The sequence below is a fragment of the Trichechus manatus genome, unplaced genomic scaffold (assembly GCF_000243295.1).
Source record: "Trichechus manatus latirostris isolate Lorelei unplaced genomic scaffold, TriManLat1.0 scaffold00164, whole genome shotgun sequence".
Classification (NCBI taxonomy): Eukaryota; Metazoa; Chordata; class Mammalia; order Sirenia; family Trichechidae; genus Trichechus; species Trichechus manatus.
Genome location: NW_004444100.1, coordinates 1,224,899 through 1,247,563, shown reverse-complemented (window position 1 = coordinate 1,247,563; position 22,665 = coordinate 1,224,899). Strand labels below are relative to the sequence as shown.

The 22,665-nt window shown below is 39.7% G+C and overlaps 1 protein-coding gene across 5 annotated transcripts in view; it reads left to right on the top strand.

Annotated features, from left to right (window-relative positions):
• The first annotated feature begins 4,301 nt into the window (after positions 1-4,301).
• The window catches only part of MDM1 (Mdm1 nuclear protein), a 39,264-nt gene continuing 20,900 nt past the window's right edge, over positions 4,302-22,665 (top strand). For 2 of the 5 annotated variants that reach the window (XM_004386421.2, XM_023740791.1), the window contains exons 1-7: positions 4,302-4,433; positions 5,446-5,560; positions 10,089-10,450; positions 11,591-11,725; positions 14,057-14,224; positions 16,300-16,403; positions 16,485-16,584. In XM_004386421.2, coding sequence (XP_004386478.1) covers positions 4,416-4,433; positions 5,446-5,560; positions 10,089-10,450; positions 11,591-11,725; positions 14,057-14,224; positions 16,300-16,403; positions 16,485-16,584 — 1,002 coding nt within the window. In that variant the 5' untranslated portion in view covers positions 4,302-4,415. Of the gene's footprint in view, positions 4,434-5,445; positions 5,561-10,088; positions 10,451-11,590; positions 11,726-11,979; positions 11,991-14,056; positions 14,225-15,198; positions 15,328-15,378; positions 15,660-16,299; positions 16,404-16,484; positions 16,585-22,665 lie in introns of those variants that run through there. The other 3 variants (XM_023740793.1, XM_023740792.1, XM_023740794.1) reach the window with 3 other exon arrangements.

Here is a 22,665-nt window from a genome sequence, read left to right as displayed (position 1 = left end):
ACTGGAACACTCATTTTTGCTTGCTGTTCCTCTTAGCATGACTTTAACAATGACCTTGTACTCCACAGTGGCAGTTGGTTGTAATGTCTCAGAACCGGCCTCATTTTGCTAAGAGACATTAGCATCCACCAGGCAGTGGCCTTTTCTCAGGGAGCCATCAACTCTATGAGGCCTCTCCTGCAAACCTCTACGTTCTAGTAACCTCAGCATTTTCCCTTTGTTCTCCCTGCCTTAGTGGTGTTAGCTGCTTCCTCTGTTTCCCCTTGTAGCTTTTTTTTTAAAACTCTCCAATAACTAATTAACCAATACCTTATATTAAATTCTCTTTGTTGAAATCCCTAGTGTGGTTTCTGTTTTCCCAGCTGGACCCTGACAAATGCAGTACCTCATACCAAAAAGGGTCCAACCCACCTGGATCTGCTGGGTCAGAAGTCCCAAAGGAGCAGAGAGCAGCCTGCCCTGCCATCTGGACCTCCTGTAGCGCCTGCTCTTGCTCTGAACCCCTGGACGTACCATTGATTTAACTAGTCCCCTGCAGATGGATGTTCAGGTTGTTTCCAACCTTTTATTATTGTAAGCAATGTGTTTTTAAAAAGAAAAAACATCTGTTGCCATTGAGTTGATTCCGACTCATAGTGACCTATAGGACAGAGTAGAACTGCCCCCATTGGGTTTCCAAGGAGCAGCGGTGGATTCAAACTGCCAATTTTTGGGTTAGCAGCTGAGCTCTTAACCACTGTGCCACCAGGGCTCTAAACAACGCATTGAACAACCTTATTTTTTTTTTTTTACCACATATGTATTAGATATTTGTGAGATAAATGTATAGAGGTGGGATTGCTTGGTCAAAGGGATTGCCAAATTGCCCTTCACAGAGGTTGTACCAATTCAGTCCCTCACAAGCAATAAACAGAGATCTAATTGCATGAGAAACAGAAAAATCAACAAAGGGAAGAGGGAGGCAGATATGACACTCTTGTGCCATAACAAGGCCTTGGCTGATGGAAGAGAGAGGAACATCTAAGCACAGTATGAGATCTTGGGGAATTACTTCTGGCCTAGGCTGCACGGACTTCACTTAGAGTCCTTTTGGAGAGAAGAAAGGCTAAAATACAAATGGAAAACGCTCTCTAAGACACTTTGGTACTCAATACAGGGTAGCACAAAAAGAGAGGAGAGGCGCTTTGCCACAGATCACCAGCAAGGGTTTGGTAGTTGGAGGAGGATTCATGTGGCTGTCCAGTAGCCATGCTCAATGGAACCTCAGCACCAAGCAAATGTGGTTGTGGTGGCCAGCAGCAAGAGTGGCACCTACAGATGCATGGCTTTCGGAACAAGTGGCAATGCTGCTGGGCACAATATATGTGGTAGCAATAGGGACTCCCAGAAACACTTGGTTGGGACTTTGTAGGGTGTTGGGTCTGTTTCCTGCAGTAGCAGAGAGGATAAGAGATGGTAAACCACAGGCGACAAAACTCATTTATTAAGCTTGTCCCATTTTTATTTCTACATCTTTGCCTCAAACACGGGGGTAGGCTTTTGTTTAAAAACAACAAAGTAAATTATTCTTCCTCAAGCCCTTATAACAGGTCTCTAGCAAACCTAGGTCGTGACTAGGTTACTCTTACAATCTTTCGTTGTTGTTATTGTTTATTCTCTACTCAGAGGAGCTCAACTGCAGTTATCATTGCCCTCATTTAGCAGACAGGTGACGATCTGCTCACCTTTGCTAATTTCACCTTAGCATTATGAGGTAACAATGCTATGTGTACAGAGCTGTGTCTCTCCTACCCTGTAAGATCTGGGCTGCCTTCCTGCAGAGCACTTTTATGTTCCACTGGTCTTGTTTGTGCCATTCTTAATTTACACAACAGAGATGCTGTCATTGCCAATTAACATTTATCAAGGGCCCCCTGGATTCCTGGCTGCACAGGAACTAATTTCATATTCTCTTTAAGATATCAGGTAGTGCCTTCAAATGAATTTTTAAGTATCTCACTGGTGACAGAAAAGAACAGAGATATCAATTAGGATTCAGGAATACAAGCCTTTGCAGAAAATGCTTAAAGGAGAGCATCAAGGATTTGTGTTAATATTTGAAAATTTAAAAGAGGGTATACTTTTTTTTTTTTTTTAAATTGTGCTTTAGATGAAGGTTTACAGAGCAAATTAGTTTCTCACTAAAAAATACACATATTGTTTTGTGACATTGGTTGCTAACCCTGTGACATGTTTCTCCTCTTCTTGAACTTGGGTTCCCCATTTCCATTTGTCCAGCTTTCCTGTCCCCTCCTGGCTTCTCGTCCTTGCCCCTAGACTGGTGTTCCCATTCAGTCTCGTATACATGGTTGAGCTATGTGTATTATTATTTGTTTTATGGGCCCATCTAATCTTTGGTTGAAGGGTGAACCTCAGGAGTGACTTCAGTACTGAGTTAAAAGTGTCCGGGGACCATAACTCTCGGGGTTTCTCCAGTCTCTGTCAGACCAGTAAGTCTGTTTTTTTTTGGTGAGTTTCAATTTTGTTCTACATTTTTCTCCAGCTCTGTTTGGGACCCTCTATTGTGATCCTGTCAGAGCACTCGGTGGTGGTAGCCGATGGACTCAGTCTGGTGGAGGCTGTGGTAGTTGTCGTCCATTAATCCTTTGGACTGATCTTTCCCTCCTGTCTTTGGTTTTCATCATTCTCCCTTGCTCCAGATGGGGTGGGACCAGTGGAGTATCTTAGATAGCCGCTCACAAGCTTTTAAGACCCCAGATGCTGCTCGCCAAAGTAGGATGTAGAACATTTTCTTTATAAACTATGTTATTCCAGTTGAGCTAGAATTCCCTCAAGACCATGGTTCCCAGCCCACAGCCCAGGAATTCGGTCCTTCAGGGAGTTTGGATGTGTCTATGAGACTTCCAAGACCTTGCCTTGGTCAAGTTGTGCTGACTTCTCCAGTATTGCATCCTATCTTACCTTACACCAAGTTATCAGTTATCTGTTAGCTAGTTAGTGTTTGTCCCTCCCAACCCCCACCCCGGAACAATCAAAGATGGTTTCTTTCCATGTGTAAACCTTTTCATGAGTTTTTATAATAGTAGTCTCATACAGTATTTGTCCTTTTGTGATTGACTTATTTCACTGAGCATAATGCTAAAAGAGTGTATACTTATAGTCAACAAATGACAAAAAGCAAAAGGTACTGTATTCATTATTCCTGGACTAATGAAGCCTGGCAGCATTCCATTCAGATACCTGTCCTTTGATCGTCCTATTTTCCTCTATTTATTGAAGTCCTTGTAATCTTCAAGGCTGAGTCTGAGTATTTCTTCCAGAGGCTTTTTCTCATCATCTCTGTCCTCAGGAATGACTCCTTCCTCCAAACTCCTGTAGCCCTTATCATTTACACTTCTCATTTCAAAACTTAGCACATGATACTATTTTTGAATAAATATATGTATATTTTCTCCAAGTAAATTAGAAAACTGGACAATTTCTTTCCCAATCTTTAGGGTCAGCACAGTGTTCTGCCAATGGTAGAATCTCAAGAAATACTTGATGATGATGGCAACCGTCTATTACTAGCAGATGGAATTTTATTTAAAAAGGGTGGGTGAGTTGAGACTGAGGAGTAACTTTAACAAAGGTTTACTAATTTAAGTGCTGTATATGTACAGCTTTTTTGGGGGGAGGGGGGATTAGCGGAAGAGAACATCATTGAAAGAAGACAGGAGCTTGTCTTTTAAGGTTCAATAAAAAATTTTCTTCACCTGCCTAAGCTATCTTTATTTTTTGGCCCATCCCTTTTGATGGGACAATAAATTCTGTAGTGTTGCTGTCGGTTGCAGGAACTGATATTTAGGAGAATAAACCTGAACACTTTAAATTTCAGAAAAAGACATTCGGTTCCTTTATACATTTTGGAATTAAGAACACACCTTCATGTTTCATGATGTTAAGAACATCGGCCCAGCGACGTTGGCTACGTATCATTCCCCCCAGAACGCAGACCCTTTCTTACACAGGATACTCTAGTACTAGAAACCGTTGATCCCCTCGCGGGCGAAGCTCCTGCAGGGCCCCGCCCACTCCGCTTCTGGGAGCCTCATTGGCTCGTCTTCCGCCCTCCACTTCCCGCCCGCCTTCTGGATTTGGCACGGGAGGTGGGCGTCCTCCTTTTGGGCACTGATTGGTAGAATTTTAATGACGGCGAAAAAGTCTCCGACTCTCTATTGGTCCTTAGTCTTGAAATTGGGCGGGGAATGGCAGAGCGACAGGTCTCAAGGCGTGGAACGCGCAGTGCGCCGGCGCGTAGTCCGGGACGCTGGGTTGAAGGTTTTCCTAGGGAACTGATTGTTGTCGCCCCGCCCCCTCGGGGGGCTCTTTGTCCCGTTAACTGTCCGAGTGGCGGGGCGTCAGCGCTGGGCGACATGCCGGTGCGCTTCAAGGTGAGGCCGGGGTTTCTGGGCCTGCAGGCGGCTGGGGAGAGCCGCGCCTGGGAGGTTGCGGGACGCGGGGGCCGAGCTGGCTTTCTGCGCCGCGCCCCTCGGCCGGGCAGAGGCTGCCAGCCCCGAGCCTGCTGCGGTCCTAGAGATTACTCGTTTCCTCTTACCTAGCTCCCTCTCGGCTCACACAGACTTCCAAGTTGCCGCGTGGAAGTGTTAGATGGTATTGATATAGAATTATTTTGGGGGCGTCTACCGGGGAGGAGGGCACTTTATAATGAGAACTAAATGCGACTTCCAATTGGACACACATGGCCCATCTCAGCCTAGCATTTAACCCCTCTTCCCTTTAAAACTTTGAAGTGTGTGTATCTTTTAAAGGCTTGAGAAATAGATCCTTAGTAAAGATAGAGTATAATAAATACATATTTTTCATAGTTGTGCATTTATTTTAGAGTTTTTTTTTTTTTTTTTTTAACAGTTCAGGTAGCTGGTAGCTGTCAGGGACTAGCACCCTTCAGCATAACAGGTGACCACAGCCTTCCACAAGCCCAACCTTATTCTTTTATCTTAAGGCTTGTGTCCAGAATGGGAGGAGAGTTTGTCTGGTGTTGATTGACTTTACCAAATTTTGGAAAGGTACTGGGTATAACATGTAATATTGTGTACTCGGTGAGAATTTAATTAGGTACTCCATAATGGTTAGGATTTAGATTATCACCTGTTACCAGACAAGAGCTTAGGCTTTGGGATCAATCAGAGAAAGCATAGTTTCTCTGAGCCTCGGATACCTGCTAGCATCTGCCTCAAGTGGTTGTGAGGATTAAAGGAGATAATGCATGTGAACTGCTTAGCCAGGACTTGGTAAATATTAGCTATTATTAAGGCGCTGTTTGTGTTTAATGATCAATTTTAAGTCTTTCAACTCTTTTTGGAGGCTCAGAAATAATCTTTATTGATATCTTTTTTTAAACAATATTTATTAATTGCATGGTACTCGAATTATACTTTACAGGGGCTGAGTGAATACCAGAGAAACTTCCTGTGGAAAAACTCGTATTTGTCAGAGTCCCATAATCCCTCAGTAGGACGAAAGTACCCATGGGCTGGACTTAGATCAGATCAATTAGGTAAGTTGAGCAAACTAACGTCATAACTTGAGTAAATCTGGTCTAACTTTGCAGAACCACTTATTTAAAAAATTGTGAAGCATTGTTCAATTTGCCTGGTTGACTTACTCATTAGTTTATTTAACAAGTATTTATTGAGGGTTTACTGTGGATCAGGACTATTACCAGCTGCTAGGAATGTAGCCTTGGACTAGACAAAGCCCCTTAACTATAGGAGAAACAGTAAACAATCAACTGAATAAATAAACAAGGAGATTTTAGGTTGTTACATAAAATCGTAGGATAATGTGATAGATAACTTGGTGGGGGTGGGGGAGTCATTTTAGATTCCATGGTCAGGAGAGATCCTTCTGAGGAGGTGATATTTGACCCTGGACTTGAAAGCTGAGAAGGGACAGGCCTGAGGAAGAGTACTCCCAGGGTACTGGGGAATGGAAGCTTCGATAGATTAAGTAGTTTGCTCAAGGTTTGCTGCTAGTAAGTGGCGGAACCAGGATTTAAAATCAGGTCATCTTTGTTCAAAGATGATGAGTTCAGAGCGCATTTTCTTGTCATCACACCGGCTTTCTCTCCATGTCCCAGGGAAGTCAGGGCCCTGGGCCAAGGTTTCCTAGAGTATGGTAGGAGGGAAAGGAGTCAGACTGACTTTATTGTAACTGCCTATTTAATTTTCCCTTACTAGAATATAAGTTCTCCAAGAGAAGGACTTTGTCTTACTTGCTACCCTTTCCCCATCCAGTATGTAACACAGGGCCTTGGCATACTCCAATGTTTATTAAAACTAATTTTTGAATGAATGAATAAACATGAGTTTGAATCCACAAGAGCTGTGTGACTTTGGGCAAACTGAGCTTGTTTTGTCAGGTTGGAATAAGGATGCCTATAGTATAGGATTGTTGTGGGGGCTTAAATGAGATGTTGCATGTTAAGACCTGGCATATATTCACATCATCACATCAGCATTTGGTGCCCTGTTTGTGCCTTGTGAGAGTACCTGGCAAGTCGCTCAAATGTTAGATGTTTGAAGTCAGGAAAGTAAAAGATGTATGTGTCAGGTGCTAAGCCTGGAAAGTTAATAAGATGAGAGAGTTTCCAGGATTAGGTTTGGAGAACAAAGGGAAAGGTGGTTGTCTTAGTCATCTAGTGCTGCTCTAACAGAAATACCACAAGTGGATGGATTTAGCAAAGAGAAGTTTATTCTCTTACCGTCCAGTTGGCTACAAGTCCAAATTCAGGACATCAGCTCCAGGGGAACGCTTCCTCTGTTGGCTCTAGAGGAAAGTCCATGTCATCAGTCTTCCTTTGGTCTGGAAGCTTCTCTGCGCAGGAACCTCAGGTCCAAAGGACACACTCTGCTCCCAGCACTGCTTTCTTGGTGGTATGAGGTTCTCATGTGTCTCTGCTTGCTTCTCTCTTTTATATCTCAAAAGAGATTGCATTAAGACACTAATCTTGTCAACCTCATCAGTATAACCTCATCACAGTGCTAGAATATATAACACATGAGGAGATCACATATAATCTCATCATAGTGGTAGAGTTTACAACACATAAGGAAATCACACCATCTAATACTGGGAATCATGACCTAGCCAAGTTGCTACACACATTTTTTGGGGGACACAGTGCAATCCATGACAGTGGTCTAGAGTGGGTGGCTCTTTTAGGGTTTCTCTGGAGCATCAGGATTCTTAGCCCAGGGCCTGACTTCAGAGACTGGTGTCCCTTTTCCTCAGGAGTGGTGGTGGGCGTGCCCCTCTGCTCATAATTCTCTTTCCAAATGACCAGAAATTCTACAAATTTGCATTTCCATTAGATTAAGAATAGGATACAAATCCCTGTTAAAGTGTAGACATCTCACTGAGGGCTTAGAGGCATATTATGACACTGGGGAATTGGTTAACCAGATAGCAGCCTCCATAACATTTCAGCTGCATTTGAAGGTAGTGTGATAAAACGAGGCCACAGGAGCAAACTACTTTGGAGCATGGCACATTATGAAGGAAGGAATGACCTAGATAACAGGTGGACTCTGTACTCCTAGATTCAGAGGGGTGAGAATGCCATAGTGTGCAGAAAGGGAGGTAGGAGTTTAGCAAGGAACGGCAGCACTTTTACCTAGGACTGACTGTACATGTTTTTAGTGTATTTTTTCCCCTGGAATCCTTGGGTGAGGCAAATGGTTAATGTGCTCGGCTGCTAACCAAAAGGTTGGTGGTTCAAGTCCAACACAGCAGGGCCTTGGAAGAAAGGCCTGGTGATCTAATTCTGAAAAATCAGCCACTGAAAACCCTGCGGAGCTCAGTTCTACTCTGGCACACATGGGATTGCCATGAGTTGGTATCGACTTGATGGCAACTGGAAAAAAAAATTTTTCCCCTGGGTATTCACTGGTGCTGGGAGATAAGAACAGACTACTTGAGAATCTTTCACTTTCATTTTTCTTTTCTCCCCGAAGCCCGGCTCTGTGTTAAAGCAGGAAGAAATCTAGGGCAGTTGGTCTTCAAACTTTTTTGCTTTCATATCCCCTAAAGGAATTGAGAAAATCTTTGTATCCCCTTACACATTTTTAAATTATTATTATTGTTGTTTCCAGTGAATCCTTAATTAAATTATCCACATATTTTCTGTCAGATTGTAGATTTTCCTCTGGAATTTTTCAGCATGGGAAATTTATTGTACAGGGACGTCTTTACAATATTCATAGTCTAGATTTTACCGAAGGAGCGTCACAAACAGAGAGACTGCTACAGAGTGCATCCAGTAACACTAAGAGCTGAGAGAGCAAGCTGCATTATGGCAGAAACTTCTAGTTCCATGGCCTCAGGGGGAAGCTGGGGGAGAACAGCCCGAAACAGAGCTCAGATTGGGTCTATACACAGGCAAGGCAGACACACTCACAAGAAGTAGACTGGTTTGGCCCTCGCACATTTTTAAGTTGATATTTAATTTATCGTAAGTTTAATGAATAATATCAAAGGATGTGATTTCTGGTATATTGAGTAGTATATACCGTACATGTTTTAAATATATTTTGTTAAAACTTTGGGGCTGCTAATTTTAGCTCATTCAATTTATGGAAAATGTTCATCATATAATTGACAAAGGCAGTCCTCATTGACAAACTAACCAGCCAAATTAGACTTAGTTTCTGTGAGAAAAAAAGTCTAACTTTATTTTTTACTTCAACTAAATGTGTTAATATGAACTCAACATGATAAACGTCTTAGGCCTGAATTTTAATGCTAGGATCGGTGAATGGAAAAGGCGCAAAGCTGGTTGAAATAAGGCTCTGTCCCTTAGTTATTACCAACCTCTGCCTCTTTGCTTTGCTGTCACGTATTCTCCCTCGGGAGTTATACTTTCCTCCCTCAGGAGTTATACTTTCTCCAGTTGTCCCTTCCCACCTGCCCCCAACCCCGAGATTTTTTTTTTTTATGCCTTGGGGTGATGCACCATAGTAAGTTTCAGGCAGGTTGAGAGGTGTGCCTTTCTTTTGTAAAGTGGGAAAAGGGTGATTTAGAAATGGGCTGTGGGAATGAAACTACAGATGATAGGTGCAGCTCTCAGGCAGATTGGTGTTAGGAAAAAGTACACATGGTAGTTGAGCATTTGGAAAATCATCCCGTTAAGCTTCCCATTTCTGTCCTCCTCCCTCCCCCAAAATGTCTTTGTGTGCCTCAAGACATGTATGCAGCACCCAGTTTGAAGACCATGGGTCTAGGGAAGCCTTCTAAGGATTGAGACCTGGGGTTCGTTGGCCGAAACATAGATGATAGAGACTAAGGAGCTCTGGGCTTTACGTCATGCTGTAGTTTCTGTCCACCGTCATGCTCCTCTCCTTCCATTCTCATCTTAATTTTCCTTCCCCACCCTGCACAGTCTTCTATTTAAAGAATGGCCCTGAACTAGGGCAGTGTCTCAATGGCTGTCATTCTGTAGAGCTCCTCTAACCTGGGTAGAGAGTTAAGTTTTTTGGACATTTGCTTGACAGACAGAAATATAGAGAAATCGTATCTTAGCTCTAGGTAGAAGGGTTCATTCTTTTTAATTCTTGGGAAATCAAGGCTCATATAGAACTAAGATTCAGCATAATGACATCTCACCCTTCTCATCTTGGTCTATTCTGCATAAGAGAAGCTTTGTGAAAAGTTCCAAATTTTGACAGTACCAAGGCCCATTTGTTCTGTTAAGTAGCACAGGAAAGTAATTAGAAGCTGAGGCAACATGTGCTGCCTGGCCTGCCAGCTCCTTCCCATTGTGATTCTAGCAGCTTGTGTTAAGATAATTGGAACATTGTGACCCCGATTTGTAATTTTTGTTATGGTTAAACTTTTCATACTTCTTTAAGGCACACTTAAAGACTTTATGTTGAAAAACTTACGTATGTTTATCCTGTAACCTGAAAGATATTTTATATGGATCAGTTGAATTTTAAGTTCAATTTCTTCTCTCGTAGGTGCGATTAAAGATTATCTTTGTAACTTGGTGCTTTGTAGCTGCTATTTTTATATACTGTGTTTTATAGGAATCACGAAAGAACCAAGTTTTATTTCAAAGAGAAGAGTCCCTTACCATGACCCACAGATTTCAAAATCTCTTGAGTGGAAGGGATCTAACTCAGAGAGCAATGTGGTGTCACCAGAACCTGAAGCCTCAGTATCGCAAGAGGCAGAACAAAAAGAAGATGTTAACCAGGAAGAAGTTCTCCCACTGGAAGTCTCCAAAGTTCCCAAGAGAACCAGATCTCACTCTGCAGACTCTAGAGCTGAAGGGACTGTAGACCTTGTGGAAAAGAATGAGGATGTAATAGCAAACCATACACCAGTTAATGAAAATGTGGAACTGGGACACTCTACCAAGCTTCTTGCAGGAAAAGTGGATAATGGGGTAGGCACAGTCACTAAAAATATAGAATTTTTTTGTAGGATTCGTCATTATTTCAGTATTAGATTTGGTACTTAAAAAAATTTTCATCTTTTTTTCCTAGTGTCTAAAGAATAGTTGTTAAGAGGTTACTGATGTTAATTATTGTGAATTAGTTCTATTCTTAATACTTACTATTTTATATTGGGTATACTAAGATAAGGAGCCCTGGTGGTACAATGGTTAAGAGCTTGGCTGCTAACCAAAAAGTCAGCAGTTTGAATTCACCATCTGCTCCTTGGAAACCCTATGGGGCAGTTCTGCTCTGTCCTGCAAGGTCACTATGAGTTGGAATCAACTTGATGGCAACGGGTTTGGTTTGTTTTTTTGTATACTAAGGTATCCCTTCATTTGGTGGACAGCCTGCCTCTGGATTTTATTCATCAAGTATCAGCACCTCAGTCCTAAGGGAGAGATCAAGTTGAGGCAGAGAAGTGGGGAGGAGGGGGATGGTGTAGGCCATTACTTCTGGCAGGGATGGTGAGATGACTTCTACCTAGCCCCTTTTCAATTTCTTATCTTGTACCAGCAGGAAAACAGAATCTCAGCTGATAAGGTGAAAAAGGAAGGAGAGTTCTGGCTGTAACTCAGAGATCTTGTAGTTCTACTCTCTTATGTACAGCTGGCCTGTGGAAGGTCCCCGCAAGCACATAAGCAGAGGCTTCAGCGTCCCATGCAGGGATCTCACTGCTTCCTGCATTTCTTTCTCTACTCCACTGTTTCTTTCCCATTTCATGTGCACCACTGGCTGAAACCAGAGAGCGGCATTTAGGAGTGTTGGAGAAGAAGCCATGGCTTTTTGAGAAAGCAAGGGGCGCAGGGCGATGTGTGAGCCTGGAGGGCAAGGGAAGGAGTGTCCACAGAAGTGATGGGTGGATAAGGCAAGGTGCTGTGGTTTCTCAATAATAGATTTAATTATCAATAATTGGTAGCGGGGGACTGAGAGATGTATCTTTATCTGGGATGCATAATAATTCCTTGACAGTATTAAGAAAGGAATTTTAAATAGTTTGAAAGTTTAAAAGGGAGATTATTTGTAAGTTGCAAAAAGTTTGAATAGAAATTTTTAATGCCTTTGAGTGGAATTTTCTTTTTTTCCAACAGTTGGATAGACTTCTACGAAAGAAAGCTGGATTGACTGTTGTTCCTTCACATAATACTTTGAGAAATTCTGAATATCAAAGGCAGTTTGTTTGGAAGACTCCTAAAGAAACTGCTCCGATTTTTGCAGCCAATCAGGTAGTTTAACGGGTATAATACATTTTCGAGTATCATTATTTGATATAGTGATGCAGGTTAACATAGAACTATGAACTGAAAGAAATTAGATATTTAAGTAGCTCTAGAGGTAGGTTCTAGAAAAGTAAGAGTTTTGTTACAATCGTCCTGTTACTTTTGATTTATAGTAGTAATATTATACTGTCTTAGGCTACTGATGATCATTGTTACCAGATCCATCACATAAACTAAATGTGAGACAGGGTACTGAATACTTGGGGGCTTGGTAAGTTTTTTGCATGCCGTAAGATTTTTTTATTCATTTAAAAATGTATTAAACTGATTTTATTCTAAAACGTTTTATTTAGTTAACTATTGCATGATTTCTGTCTTCTAAGAAAGACGTCAATGTTTTTGATGTTTATTTTAATAAATACAAAATATGTTTAAAGTAATACAAGGTACATAATTTTGCCCTTGTATTCAGATGTACAGTAATGGAAATTGTTAGTTTAACTATCTTTATAAAATTCAAAAACTATCGTGATAACTAAGTGTGATGATAGTTTGCACCATTTTAGTGTTTGACTACCATTACTAATACTCGGTTGTTTAATACTATCTTCTCTATACAGTTCTTAGGCTCTTAACTCCTGTTTGTGTTCCTAACCATACACCCAGGCCTAGGAAGGAAATACTTGCATTTGGAATATCCCCAGAGGCCCGCGATGATTTAGTCTTTTCTCTCTCCTGGTCTTCATGTTTTTCTTCTTAAACACACACGCACCTTCCCACACTCTCACATTCAGTTTCTTCTGTATCTCACATTCACTTGTATACTTTACATGCCCCTAAGGACTTGAGAGGATAATTAGATTGAGCAAGGCAATAACATTAGCTGTCTTGCGCTAAGGTAATAACGCTAGTGATCTTATAAATTATGGGAGCTTTGGGCTTACTTGCTTTTCGTTGTTTAAAAAAAAAACCTGGAAATTTCTATAACATTGTAGGAACATATGGTAACATAAGATGATATGTACCCATATGAACCTAGTAAATAGGATCAACACTTCTTAAGCTTGTTCACAGATGTTGTTGCACAGGAAATATACCTAAAAAATTACTTGTGACCTAAAAATTGTGTTTATTCTGTTTTTGTAGAGTATTTGAACTTTCACCTAGGGCTGATTCATATCAAAGCCTTATTGGAAACTTTTATATATGTCAGTGAAAGCATTATGTAGAATTGTTTTTATAAGACCAGAAGTACATTATAAAACAAATTACTACCAGTGTCTTCACTAGTAGTTTTATTGCTTTCATTAGTGAGTTTAAAAGAATTTCTTTAGAAGCAAATGGTCTTTGTTGTTCAAAGCATGTCAGTTTCAGCCTTGAAGACTGAATTGAAGACTGCAGCTCTGTGACAGAAGCTTTTAATGCTTGTTAATGGAGGAACCTCTAAAAGAATTGTTCAGTTCTGTTTTATCAAACACCTGTGTTCTGAAAGGATGTCTTATATTAATATGTAAAGGAGCCACAACAATTTTTGGTAGGAAAGTCGTTGAGGTTATACTGTACCAAAAAAGATATATTGTTTGGATTTGATGTGTGTGAAGATGAGCTGTTTAGTGTTATAAAGCAATAAAAAACCTTATTTGATCTCCGTAATCTTTTCCACTTGCTTTCCTTGTGAACAGTGGTAGTATACCAATAAAATGGAGACCATATTGTGAAATATTAAGTATAAAAGGAAGCATTTAAAAATAGAAACATAGTAATTACCTGTTTTTTTTTCCTTGCCTTAAAAAAAGCTAAAAAGCAAGCACATACAAAAACTGAGCAACCTGAACATATCGGATATTCAGAATGTTAAGAATTTTCCGTTGTTGGCTGGAAAAAAAAATCTTGTGAAGGAGAAAAAGAACTGTAGAGTGACAACAGACTTGCCTTATAAAGGCAGTTTTAACAGCAGTCTGCTGATTACTGATGCACATACCATAGTTAATGTCCATGTTCATAGTCTTCAAATACACCTGTTTTAATCATCCCATTATCTCAAACTGATAGCTGGAGGAGTGGGGAACTTTGGGGAGAAAAGATCAAAGTCAAGTATCCTTCAATATTTCCGTTGGGTTAAGCATTTTTATTACAATAACTATTATTCAATACATAGTAATGAGTATAGGAAGTTTACTTTTGGATGTTAATTAGATATATGACATGAAATTGTAATCATAGTTTTACTTGTTTTATATTTTATAATTCAACTTTGTAGAGATTTTTTTAAGATCTAAATTCTGTATATTTAATCAACACAACAAAAAACTAAACTAAAGTAATTTTTGCTTTAAGGTTTTCCACAATAAAAGCAAATTTGTTCCACAATTCAAAGGTAACTCAATCATCCATGAAACTGAATACAAAAGAAATTTCAAGGGCTTATCTCCAGTGAAAGAACCAAAGTTAAGAAATGATTTGAAAGAGAATGGAAATTCCGAAACTATATCCCCTGAAAAGAAGGTATTCATCAACTATTAACCTTACATAGAACAAAATCCTTTTGATTGTAGTCGCGCCATGTTCTGTTTCACTTGCTATTACTTGAGGTTTATTTTCTAGCTAGATAATTAATTTGTTTGTTCTTCAAATATCAGATGTACATTGAGCACCTACTAGGAGCCAGTCAGTGGGTACTTGCTAAGAATAAAAGAATAACAAACATATTAAGCCCCAGGCAGCTCTTGGGCTAGTGGGGAGACAGATAAGTAAATAGCTAAATATAATACCATGTAATGAATAGCCTGGCTATGCAGCTGTTGAGTCTTCTATGGAAATATCCAATGATTGGCCTTCCACTAATGTGAGCTCCAGGGGTAACAATAGTGATAGAAACACGTATTTTAAATTAAATAATGGACAGTATGCACGCACACACACGCATGCACACACGTGTTTTAAACCAAAGCTTTAGCATGCTAAATTATAGCCAGTATAATTCACATAATTTACCTCAGGATATACAAACACCTCCTCCTGTATGAAATTATAGCCATTTAACATGCAGTGTCAGGCTAAAATCATTGTAAATTATAGGTAAATGGGGTAAAAATACTGTTTTTGAATCTCTTGGAATGTTGATAATCTGATACTTTATGAGTCCTAAAAATAGTGTATGACTAAAAGTAAAATGATTCCCTAATATATATATTATATGTGTGTGTGTATATATATGTACATATACATATATACGCTTTTGTTTTTTTTTTTTTTTTTTTTGAATTTATGTCATCCCTGAGGAGAATAAAAGTTTGTTAACTTACTCAGTAAGCACTGCAGTAATTTACTCATTGGGACTTTACATTTAATTCCTGTAATACAATTAAATGTGACTTTAGAATACTAAGGGCAAATGTAAGACCACTGTTTAATAGGTAATAACATCAAACTTATTTATTTATATGTTTGTTAATTTTTTTTTTCCTAGCCAAGGATCTAAAATCTTTATTCTTAGAAAATGAAACTATATCCTGAGCCACACTTCAAAACAACTCATCAGATATACAGGCAGTCCCTGATTATGAACCAGTTCCATTCCTAAGTCTGTCTTTAAGTCGAATTTGTATGTAAGTTGGAACAGTTAGGTACGATTCGTATCTAACGTCAATTAGTCAGATGTTTGTCTTAGTATATAATATATAGTGCAGTACCTTTCTATGCATAAAAATACATTAAAGAAACACTCATGCCCCAAGCCCAGCCAGCTCCTTGGGTCTTGCTGCCCCTGCAGCAGCAGCAGCCCCTGCTCTTTCCCCCCTCCCTTCCCAGCCTAGTGAAAGGATGGGAAACGAAGACAGAGGCCCACCACAGACCACCCTGTGGGCCCAGTGAGCCCCGAGACCCCGACTGCAGGGTCCGTTCAAATGCTTGGAGTTGCGCCACCTGAGGCACAGGACTGGTAGGATGAAGTGTTGACTTCCTGCCAGGGAGCAGTAAGGTGGAGCGGAGGGGGTCTAGCTGCAGGTTAGGGTACAGAACTGAGGGCCTGAGGGTCAGGTGGAAGGGTGAGATGGGCTGAGGAGGCCAGAGTGGGGAAGCCAGGCCAGGGAATAGGGGGCCAGCTGGGAGGCTGGGGCTGGGACTGAGGGGCCAGGAGGCTGGGGCTTGAGGGCAGGCCGAGTGCTGCTGAGCACAGAGCTTCCTCTGAGGTTGACATCAATTATGAACAATTGTATGTATAATAGGCTTTACGGATGTTGGTTCTTAACTAAGGGTTGTATACTAGTAAATCAGAGTTTTGTAACCCGGGAACTGCCTGTACTTGTTTCAAGCCTTGCTTGTTGATTTCTTGTAATTTTTATAGTTAAAGCTTACTCTTAAAAACAGAAAGGTAATATAGTGTCCAGGTGTAATTTTACAGTGTATATGTTTATACTTTGATATATAATTGTTTTAAGCAAGTCTAACTTTATATATTGTCATTTTAATGGTGTATTTTAAGTGTAATTTAAGTTTGGTTTGAATCATTATTTATTTTAAGTGTAATTAAGTTTAATGTATTTTAAGTGTAATTTAAGTTGAAATTATTTCCATTTTAGTGTAATAAAAAAGACGATCCTTTAAAATCAGAAGCAGAGATGGCATCAAAAGACTCAAACAAGCCTAAAAAGAAGCTTACACCTTGGAGTCACCAGAGGCTTGGGTATGTATTTTATAAGAAATACATCATGGTATTTAGATGATCTACATGGCAGAATATTTATTCTCATTTCATTTCTATTAGGAAGGTGAATTCTGAATATAGAGCAAAATATCTGAGCCCAGCTCAGTATTTATATAAAGCTGGGGCTTGGACTCATGTAAAGGAAAACATGCCAAATCAGGTGAGTATTTATAAGCTTAGTAAGCCCATATTTTCTTTTTGGCCTGCATAACAGTTTAATTTCACAATGAGCTTCATATACTAATAGTGACTACAATTAAAGATCTATGTTAAAATAATAGCATCAGAAGTATCAGGAATTTGAAGTTGTATGCATTAGAATATAAATTATTTGTGTGTTTCCTTTTTTTTTTAAAAAAAAACTGGCTCCTTAGATATTAATATTTATTATTAAAGCCTTTAAACTTAAAAATATCTTTTACAGTCAAATATTTGATTATGTTAATAGACTCAGTTTATAGAATTGTAGCATTATAGATTTGATTATTTTATAACATCCAGACCTCCATTCTCCTGACTAAAGATTGATTAATTTTCAAGATTAATGAATTTTCCAAGATTAAATGATTTGTCAACATGTACTCTCATAGTCTGTAAGCAAAAGGAAGAGGGCGTGGCTGTGCTGTTAGAAGTTTCAGTTATAGTGTTGGAATCCCCTGATATATGGTAGAAATGCTGGGGAGCTAAAGAAAGGTTTAAGGGGGAAGGTGATCCTAGAGTTTAGTGCAAGCTTCTTGTAGTCAAAGGATAACAGTGGCCCTTTTTTGGTTGTTGTATAACCAACATCTTTTAAACCGTATCTTAACAGTTTTCTGCCTTTTTTGTGTGAATTTGTGAACAAGCTAGAGTAAAACATTTTAGTGTAGATTAGACATTAAGGTGTTAGTAAACATTTCTACCCTCCCTGCTCCCTCTCACGCCCAACGTCATTGTAAAGAGAGAGATTGGGTGGAGAATAAATTTTTTTAGCTCTGTACTTAGCATCATAAGGAGCCCTGGTGGTGCGGTAGTTAGATGCTTGGCTGCTAACTAGAAAGGTCGGAGCTTCAAACCCACCAGCCGTTCCATAGGAGACAGATGTGGCAGTCTGCTTCCGTAAAGATTACAGCCTTGGAAGCCCTATGGGACTCTTCTACCCTGTCCTATACTGTCACTATGAGTTGGAATCCACTGGAGGGCACACAGCAATACTTAGCATCACGGCCAACAGTTAGGTGAAATCAGCTCTGGGGGCAAGGCGCTGGTTCTTTTTATTGCACGCTCTGAGCTGGTGGTTCCCAGACATATGGCTTGGTGACTTCCTGCGTGCCACATGTCGTTTTGGGACGTTTCTTGATTCTTTCCACCACGGCTGCACTTGGTGCTCTCTACTTCTCTACTTAAGCAAGGCTCTGAGGCAACACAGGCAGAGTAAAAGACAAAGCTCAAAGCTGTCCCAGATATTATCTGGGGCAAAATCCACATATTCACCCTGGTGAAATCAAGTTAAAAATATGAGCATCAGAGTAGCCATGATGTAAGAAAGGAATCAAGCCTGCTAAACTCTCAAGCAGTTCATGACCATTCCAGACCTTGGAGAGTAGTTCTGTGTTGGGAGTCTGACAGGGAGTGAGGAAAAGCCAGGGGCAAAAGGAGGGTGCGGTGGCCACAGAGGGCTAGTGTGGCCAATAAGTGTCCAACACTGGCCTGTGAAGTTTAGGTACTTCACTGTGTTGGGTTCATGAGAAGCCCCTTGTTTTGGAAAGATTATCTCAGTCTCTGAGGACTTCTTTAAGATGAGTTGGTTTTTACGCCTCAGATCTAAACATCCAATGGATTGAGAGGATTGTTAAGTCTGAAATTCCTTACCCTGCCCTGATGGAAGAGAACATTTTTGTTGTTTTTAATTTAAGATCTGTCTTTTCAAGATTTCCAATTCTGATAACTTGATAAAGTGACTTTTTTTCGTTTATTTTATTAATTGTTATTGGTAGTTGTAAATATTTAAATTAAAGGTATAGTTTGCCCTAACCTCTTTGGGCAAAGCAATTCAAAAAGTAGTTTGGAGTTAGAAAAGAATAAGAATCTTTAAGAAGTCAGTGATCAATGATGGTAATAACAGTTTTAGTTGACCAAGTTATAGACATTTAATATGGGCCATGTTTTACTTAAGTCATAGGTTTTTTTTTGTTTTTTTTTTTTTTTTTTTACTGGAAGATATTTACTACATATGTGGCTGATTATGAGGTACCTGAATATTAGGTACTCCTTCATTTTCCAAATAAGAGAATCTATAAAAAAGAGTTTTAATCCACTTTCCAACTCCAATTGCTTTTGTGTACATACATTTTTAGGGATAGAGATGTATGCCTTTGTATTTCTTTTAATAACTTAGACACAATTAGAATCACATAGAAAGTAAAAGTTAATTGACAAATACAGCTTTTTCCCACTCCTAACATTTTTTGAAAGAGTATTATCAAACTCTTCAAATGCACTTTTGATATCAGTGACTTTGTTATTATTAGAATGTTAACTCACTTTTTGAGTCATATTACAGTTTTCTGGTCTTTATATCATCTTCATTTCCTTCTATGTTTGCGATATTATACTTTTTCAATCTGTTAATAGTTTGTTGTTGTTAGGTACTGTTGAGTCGATTCCTACTCATAGCCATTCCATGTGACAAAGTAAAACTGCCTCATAGGATTTTCTTGGCTGTAATCTTTATGTAAGCAGATCGCCAGGTCTTTTCTTAGGCAGAGCCGCTGGGTGGGTTCAAATGGCCAACCTTTTGGTCAGCAGCTGAACGCTTAACCATTCGTGCCACTAGGGCTCCTATTTATGGTTTAGTCGCTGGATATTTTATCCTAAATATAGGGCTCCTATTTATGGTTTAGTCGCTGGATATTTTATCCTAAATCCCAAGGACTCGTTCATATAATGTTGTTGTGTTGTTCTTAGGTGCTGTCGAGTTGGTTCTGACTCATAGTGACAACAGGGGGAAACACTGCCCGGTCCTGCACCATCCTCGTGATCGTTGTTATGCTTGAGCCCATTGTGCAGCCACTGTTGTCAGTCATCTCACTGAGGGCTGACACAGTGGACATGTAACATTATTGTAATTTTATTTGTCTGGTGGTTGTATATTTGTCATCACCTTGATATGACCACTTGAACTATTTTTTTTTTTTTGAGTGCTCCCTTAAAAGAATTGTTTTTAATAATAATTGGCAGTTGCAATTGTTAGGTCCTATACCTAGAAACTCATAGAATAGACTCGATGGCAACAGGTTTGGTTTATACCTAGAAAGGAGCCCTGGCGGCACAGTGGTTAAATGCTCAGCTGCTAACCGAAAGGTCAGCTGTTACGACCCACCAGCCACTCTGCAGGAGATAGATGTGGCAGTGTGCTTCTGTAAAGACTACAGTGTTGGAAACCCTATGGAACAGTAGTACTGTGTCCTACACAGTCGCTATGAGTCAGAGTCCACTCGATGGTAGTAAGTTTGTTTTTTTTTTTTTGGTTTTATACCTAGAAAAACTTACATCTGTGTTAATTTTTTTTTTACTTGATTGTTAGTTACTCTTTTAATCATCCAAACTACATTGATTTAGATAATTTTATTCTAATGTGCCTTCCATAATTAGGACTTTGTTTCAAGATAAAGTCTCACGTTTGAAAGACATCCTGTAATGTGAGAGACATTGTAAAGACGAGGTATAAGGTGACTTCATTTTTGAGGGGTGATTTTTTTGGGAAAAAAGTTGTGACTTTTTCCCCAAGTTTTCTGAGTTTGGATTTTCTGCATATAAATTTTAAGTGATTTAGTTGCATTCTTAATATGGGAAAATAAATTCAGTAATGAATACATTCTACTTAATAATGTTTATATCATGTAATTGCATGGCATTGCTTGGCCCTGAAAGGGTTGGGAGTGTGTGTGTGTGTGTTGAGTTGAGAATGGTCTTCTGTCCTTTTTAGTCAGTCTGCTTGTTGACTAAGGAGCTCCGGTGGTGCAGTGGTTAAAACACTTGGCTGCTAACCAAAAGGTCAGTGGTTCAAACCCACCAGCTGCTGCACAGGACAAAGATGTGGTGATCTGCTTCCACAAAGAGTTACAGCCTTGGAAACCTTACAGGGCAGTTTTTCTTTGTCCTATAGGGTCACTGTGAGTTGGAATTGACTTGAAGGCATGGGTTTGGTTTTGGTGGGTTGTTGGCTGTTGGGGTTGTTCTTAATAATTGAGTTCACACCATCGATTCTTCCCTCTTAAAGTAGAACACCTTATTTGGGAAATACCAACTTACTAATTTTTCATCTTAGTTTAGGATTATAGAAGTTCAAAATAATGTATTTGTAACACATTATAACATTAGTACTAAGATTATTAATAAAGATTGTTGATAAAATAAATTTAGAGAATTTAGTTTAAATGTTAGTGACAAATAGAACTGAATAAACTAAAGTTTTTACAAGATGCCTATAAGTTATCCACCATCCTTTCTAAATAAATTTGATTTCAAATAAAACTAGATCACTGTGTAAGTGGAGGGGATACTTGTTGATTCTCTTGTATTAAACAATAAGCTCCTTTCACCTGGTTAGAATGTATCCTCCCTGTGCTGCTCCTCCCCCGCCAACACACGCACAGAGCTGACCACACAACTTTTGAGCCACTCCTTTAATTTATATCTCATTCATTTATTATAGTGTAGACTACACCAATATTATAATAATATATGTACAAGTCTGTCTCTTCTACTAGACTGTGAGTGCCTTGAGTGCAGGGATTTTCTTGCTCATTTTCTGCTCACCAGCTGTCTAGCACAGGCCTAGAGCTGAGTCCACACTCAGGACTGGTATTGGAATCAACACTCAAATACTATGCTCACCCTCACCTCAACAATTTCATAGATTAATGGGGTAGAATGACTTGAACAATTAATTCCAGTAGAATGAAATAAGTACTGTAGTACTAGGGATATGCATGAAGGGCTTTGAGAACACAGACGAGGCAGTGATGCTGAGGCATGCGATTGTATTGTGTAGCTGATGGAGTGGCCAGGAAACATTTGAAACATGGAGGGTACTTACAGAAATAAAATCTGGACTATGTGAAGGCCCTTCATGACAAGGTTCGTGTGTGCGTTGACACCACCCTGGCTAGTAGTGCGACTCAGTGTGTCTCAGGTATTACCTGTTAAATGCAACACGACTGCAGATAATTTTCTTTAAAGTGTAGGAGTTAACAGAAATTATAAAGTTTTTGGCAGTGAAGAAAATATTTTGAATTATCCTTTAGGAATATCTTTGGGTGTGGTTCATTACAGCAGTGGGACTCTGCAGGGCTTATGGGGCTTATGTCATGGCAGGTGCTGATCTTTGCTTTGTACCTGGCTAATTCCCTAGAGATGTAGCACTGTCACCCCTTTCCATTTAGTAGTGTCTTGTTACAGAGCTGAGGATGTTTCTTCAATTGCTTTTGCAAAGCTAGGCTTCATTACTTGCCTTTTTTGCCTTTAAGTGAAAGAAAAGCAATTCTAGCTGATAGCATCCAGAAATCCTTTTAATGCTCCTGTTTCATCTTTAGATAGAAAATATTATAGCGTTTTCTAAGAATAAAGATTATTTTAAACACAATTTTTAAAAATTTTTTTATTGTATTTTACATGAAGGTTTACAGAACAAATAGTTTCTCATTAAACAGTTAATACTTGTCTTATGACATTGGTTAACAACCCCACGACACGTCAGCACTCTCTCCTCTTGACCTGGGGTTCCCTATTACCAGCTTTCCTCTCCCCTCCTGCCTTCTAGTCCTTGTCGCTAGGCTGTTGTGCCGCATTAGTCTCGTTTTGTTTTATGGGCCTGTCTTATCTTTGGCTGAAGGCTGAACCTTGGGAGTGACTTCATTACTGAGCTAAAGGGTGTCAGGGGGCCATACTCTCAGGATTTCTTCAATGTCTGTCAGGCCAGTAAGTCAGGTCTTTTTTTGTGAGTTAGAATTTTGTTCTACATTTTTCTCCAGCTCTGTCCGGGACCCTCTATTGTGATCCCTGTCAGAGCAGTCAGTGGTGGTAGCTGGGCACCATCTAGTTGTACGGGACTCAGTCTGGTGGAGGCCGTGGTAGTTAATGGTCCCATTAGTCCTTTGGACTAATCTTTCCCTTGTATTTTGTTTTCTTTATTCTCCCTTGCTCCTGAAGGGGTGAGACCAGTGGAGTATCTTAGATGGCTGCTCACAGGCTTTTAAGACCC